Genomic DNA, 4,041 nt, shown 5'->3' on the forward strand with positions numbered 1-4,041 from the left:
ATATAGGATTTTGGTCCCCGAACTCACTACTCATTTCTGTGAAACACAATAAATTCATGTAAAGAGAGTAAAGAGAGCTTGGAAGCCCGATCACCTACATCAATCGATTTCTTTTGCAGATCAAAGCTTCTGTGAGACTAAAGCTCAAAGATTCAATGGCTGGAAGTATTTCTATCCTTAGTTATAGTGCACATATGTTTTATTAATTCCGCAATTCATACAACAATTGTCAATTATATATGTTTCATTTCACATATAAATACAATTTACACGGTCACTTAAAAAATTAAAATTACAAATTATGTATATATACTCAAAATACCACAATATTAATCACTTATATTATATAAGAATACAAATACAACATAATACATATATATGTGTGGTTGCAGGAGATTAGAATATTTTGTTTTGCTTTTAAAACACATGATCACTTTTAAAACAGAAAATATATTATTAATTAAAGAGAGGATGTAATCTTGAAACAATCAAATATGTCATGATTAAGTTGTTGTGTGTTCATATTCTGGTCAATTTCTCGTTGAAATGTCTGCAAAGCCAACTCCGTAGGAAAGGCTATGGCCACCGCAATCCCTTTCTCTCCTTCCTTCTCCACCGACACAAGAAAGCTAATAGAAGAAAAGCAGGTGGCTACTCCACCGAATTTCGGCAAACCCCAACCAAAATCCAATTGATCGAACCCAAGACGAGTATTGTCAGAAACAATGAAGTTTCCAGGTTCAGTGAACCTCGGTCGACCTCTAATCACCATAAGATCTGCAACTGATTTCATGTACTCAACGTTCACTTGGTCTTTCGCTTTCTTGATCAACTCCACAACGTCACCCAAAGAGCTTTTGCACAAAACTTCGGCTTTCGACATTGCTGCTGGGTATGCAAAAGTGTTGCCGTAGTATCCCAATGGCAAACCTAATTTCTCCATTTCCTCTTTCTTTCTACGTATACTTGTTAAGCAGGAAAAACGAACAACTTCATTTTTGTTTAGATTAAGAGCGATTGTACGACATTTCCAGAGACATGCAGTGAGTAAATCAAATCGTGAACAAGTTTTTGCTAGGTGTGGTGGAAGTTGTTTTCGAAGGGAGTTTATTTGATATAGGCTGAAAAAGAATGGTCGTTGAATGTGGTTGTTTGGGTCCAACACCATGTTTGAGCATTCGGAAATAGGAGACACAAGTGGTACATCTTCGAATTCAAGATGTGAACAAGTGATTCTTGGTGGGTTTCGAGCGTTAAAGATGTCTCGTTGCCAAACAGGTTGGATAGATGGAACATGTGCACCACGTATCATTTCTGCCATTGTGTTCAAGAACTGGGCCAATCCAAATCCGTCGCACATTGTGTGGTTTAAGCTTAGCGCGAACAAGAATCCACCACAAGTTAAACGAGTGACCTGAGAAAGAGCCGTACATTTCAAGACATAAAATAAACGTTTTATTTTTTTTTTCCTACCTACTCTTGTTCTTTTTTTTTTTTTTGAGAGAACATTCTCTTGTTCTTTATTTGAACAATATGTTATAAAATCCCTAATATGGGACCCATAAATAGCTATTATTATTATTATTATTATTATTATTATTATTATTATTATTATTAAGAAACTAATAAAGACACAATTATTATTAAGAAACTAATAACACACAAGAGTACGTACCTGAATAAATATCAAGGGAGAAGCAAGTATATTGTCAGATTGTGAAGGAAGATTAAAAAGAAACTGATGTAAGAAGGGGGATGAGGGTTGAATGACATTGGCAAGCTGGTCAAAGTCAACATCTGCAGTAGCTTCCACAAAGGATACCCCTTGGCCATTGCAGTCTACCATAAGCTTCCTGTTGAGACCTTCCTTAAGCCTACCAGCTAAGGGATAGTAATACACCAATGTTCTACCAACAGCTTCTTTGATAAGCTTCACAGGATCATCATGATCATGTTCTTCCATGATATTTGAATTTGATGAAGAAGGCTTATTCTTGTTCTTGTAAAAGAATATTAGAGGAACAATGAACCTTAAGCTTTCTTGGTCATCAATATCTGATAATTCTTTTACCTCACGAGGTGTTGCTTCTGCTGGTTTGACCAACTCTGGCTCAAACCGATTCACTTGAAACAACCGTGCTGATTCCATTAACGTATTCTTAATCTGAAAATAAACCTACAATTTTTAATTAGAAATATTTTAGGTGAAGTGTGGTGAGAGAGAGACTTTCTGTTTAATTATTACTACTGGCTTATATCTATTTATAAGACATGTGACATGAAAGGCGACAATAAGATGGTTGCTGAGAAAATGTATGGCAATTAGCCAAATTGTCTGTCCCATTCTATTCCTTCAACAAATATAAATTTGTCGTGTCTTTCATAATTTTTATCCACCCGCTAAGAGTAAGACATATGTGAAAAAATGAAGTAGAATTAGAGTTATAGACTTTTCATTTCTTTCTTTTTTTTTTTTTTTTTTTTTTTTGTATCCCCTGCATAAATTGTTAAGACTTTATTCTTTTATCATTAGTTATTTTTAAAAATATCTAAATATTCACCATGTCTAAATTAGCCACCGGCCAAGATTTTTCCATATACCATACAATATATTTTCAGCAAAAAAAAAAAGATACAATATATTATACTATTATATAAGGGAAATTTACACAGTTCTTGTGTTTTCCCATTTTCTTTCTTTTATCTTTACACTCCCAAAATAACTTTTGTCTTTTTTTTTTTTTTTTTTTTTTCGGCCAACAATTTTATGTTATTGTTTTGTTTTTTTTTTTAGATTGATTGGGACATGGGCTCAATTATTTATTTAATTTTTTATTTTAATGGATATAAAAGTTATTATTTATTATTTTTAATATTTAATAATTATTATTTTTTGAGATAATTTAATAATTATTATTTTGTTGAAAAGGTTGATGGGATGTGTCATAAAAGTGACATGTTTTACTTTTTCTTTTTTTTTTAAATAAATTTAAAAATCACACCCCATGTCTCACTCTTTTTTTTTATTTAAATAGATTTAAAAATCTCACTCCCATTTCTCACTATTCATCTTCTTCATCATCTTTATCTTCTAGCTTTTCAAATAAATCTCACCCCCATGTTCTAATATTCATCTTCTTCTTCAAGTTTTTTTTTTCTTCATTTTTACCGTTGTTTTAGTATTGTTCTACTGTTGTTTTTCATGATTTTTTTTTTTTTTCATGTTCAGTTCTTCTTCTTCATCTTCTTTTCTTTTCTTTTCTTTTTTTTTTTTTTTTTTTTTTTTTAATTTTTTGAAGTTCTTAGTTATGTTTTTTTTTTTTGAAAATATAAGAGTTAGTGTGGTTTTTTTTTTGTTCTAATTTTCTAGAACTTTTCTTGCAAATATAGTGCATTTAGTATTGAGGATGTGCACAACATAGTTAATTTTTGATCATTTTTTTCTTTTATTGTTTTTTTTTGTTTTAGTATTGTTTTAGTATTGTTTTACTGTTGTTTTTCATGATTTATTTATTTGATGCCGATTTCATTGCCCTTGCTCCATCTCGCTGGAATTAATAGGTATTTTCTGGGTGTTCTCGTGTTGTTGTGATGGTTATGTCTGTGAGTGTGGAAGATGGAGGCTATAAATACATTTCTTCTTCGTTCTCTTTGGCTATTTTTGTGGTTTTTTTCTTTTGGTTCTCCTATAAATATATTTGACGAGCTCACTCACAAGAGAGTTTTGAGGTGTGTGTTTCTTTTATATTTTTCTAAGTAGTTATATTTGCTTCATTTGTTTTTGTGTTGTTTCAGTGTTGTTTTAGTAGTTTTTTTTTTTTATAATTTTCTAGGAATAGACTTGCAAATATAGTTGATTTTGCATCTGGTGTTGAGGTTGTGCGTGATTGTTTGTTTTTTTTAATCATTTTTTTCTTTTGTTTTGTTTGATTGTTTTAGTGTTGTTTTACCGTTGTTTTGCCATGATTATTTATTGACGTCGATTTTACTGCTTTTGTTTATTCTTGTCGGAATTAATGGTTATTTTCCGGTGTCCTGGTG

General features: G+C 31.4%; 1 protein-coding gene across 1 annotated transcript; it reads right to left on the bottom strand.

The window, feature by feature from the left end:
• Window positions 1-304: 304 nt before the first annotated feature.
• On the bottom strand, window positions 305-2,248 carry LOC115715775 (alcohol acyl transferase 1 allele RGa). The gene is made up of 2 exons (XM_030644449.2): window positions 1,676-2,248; window positions 305-1,414 (listed from the first exon to the last, which is right to left on the bottom strand). Exons 1-2 carry the CDS (start codon window positions 2,147-2,149, stop codon window positions 461-463), a joined length of 1,428 nt encoding a protein of 475 aa, XP_030500309.2. The 5' UTR covers window positions 2,150-2,248; the 3' UTR covers window positions 305-460.
• Between the last annotated feature and the right edge of the window lie 1,793 nt (window positions 2,249-4,041).

Source organism: Cannabis sativa, chromosome 5, assembly GCF_029168945.1.
Source record: "Cannabis sativa cultivar Pink pepper isolate KNU-18-1 chromosome 5, ASM2916894v1, whole genome shotgun sequence".
Lineage (NCBI taxonomy): Eukaryota > Viridiplantae > Streptophyta > Magnoliopsida > Rosales > Cannabaceae > Cannabis > Cannabis sativa.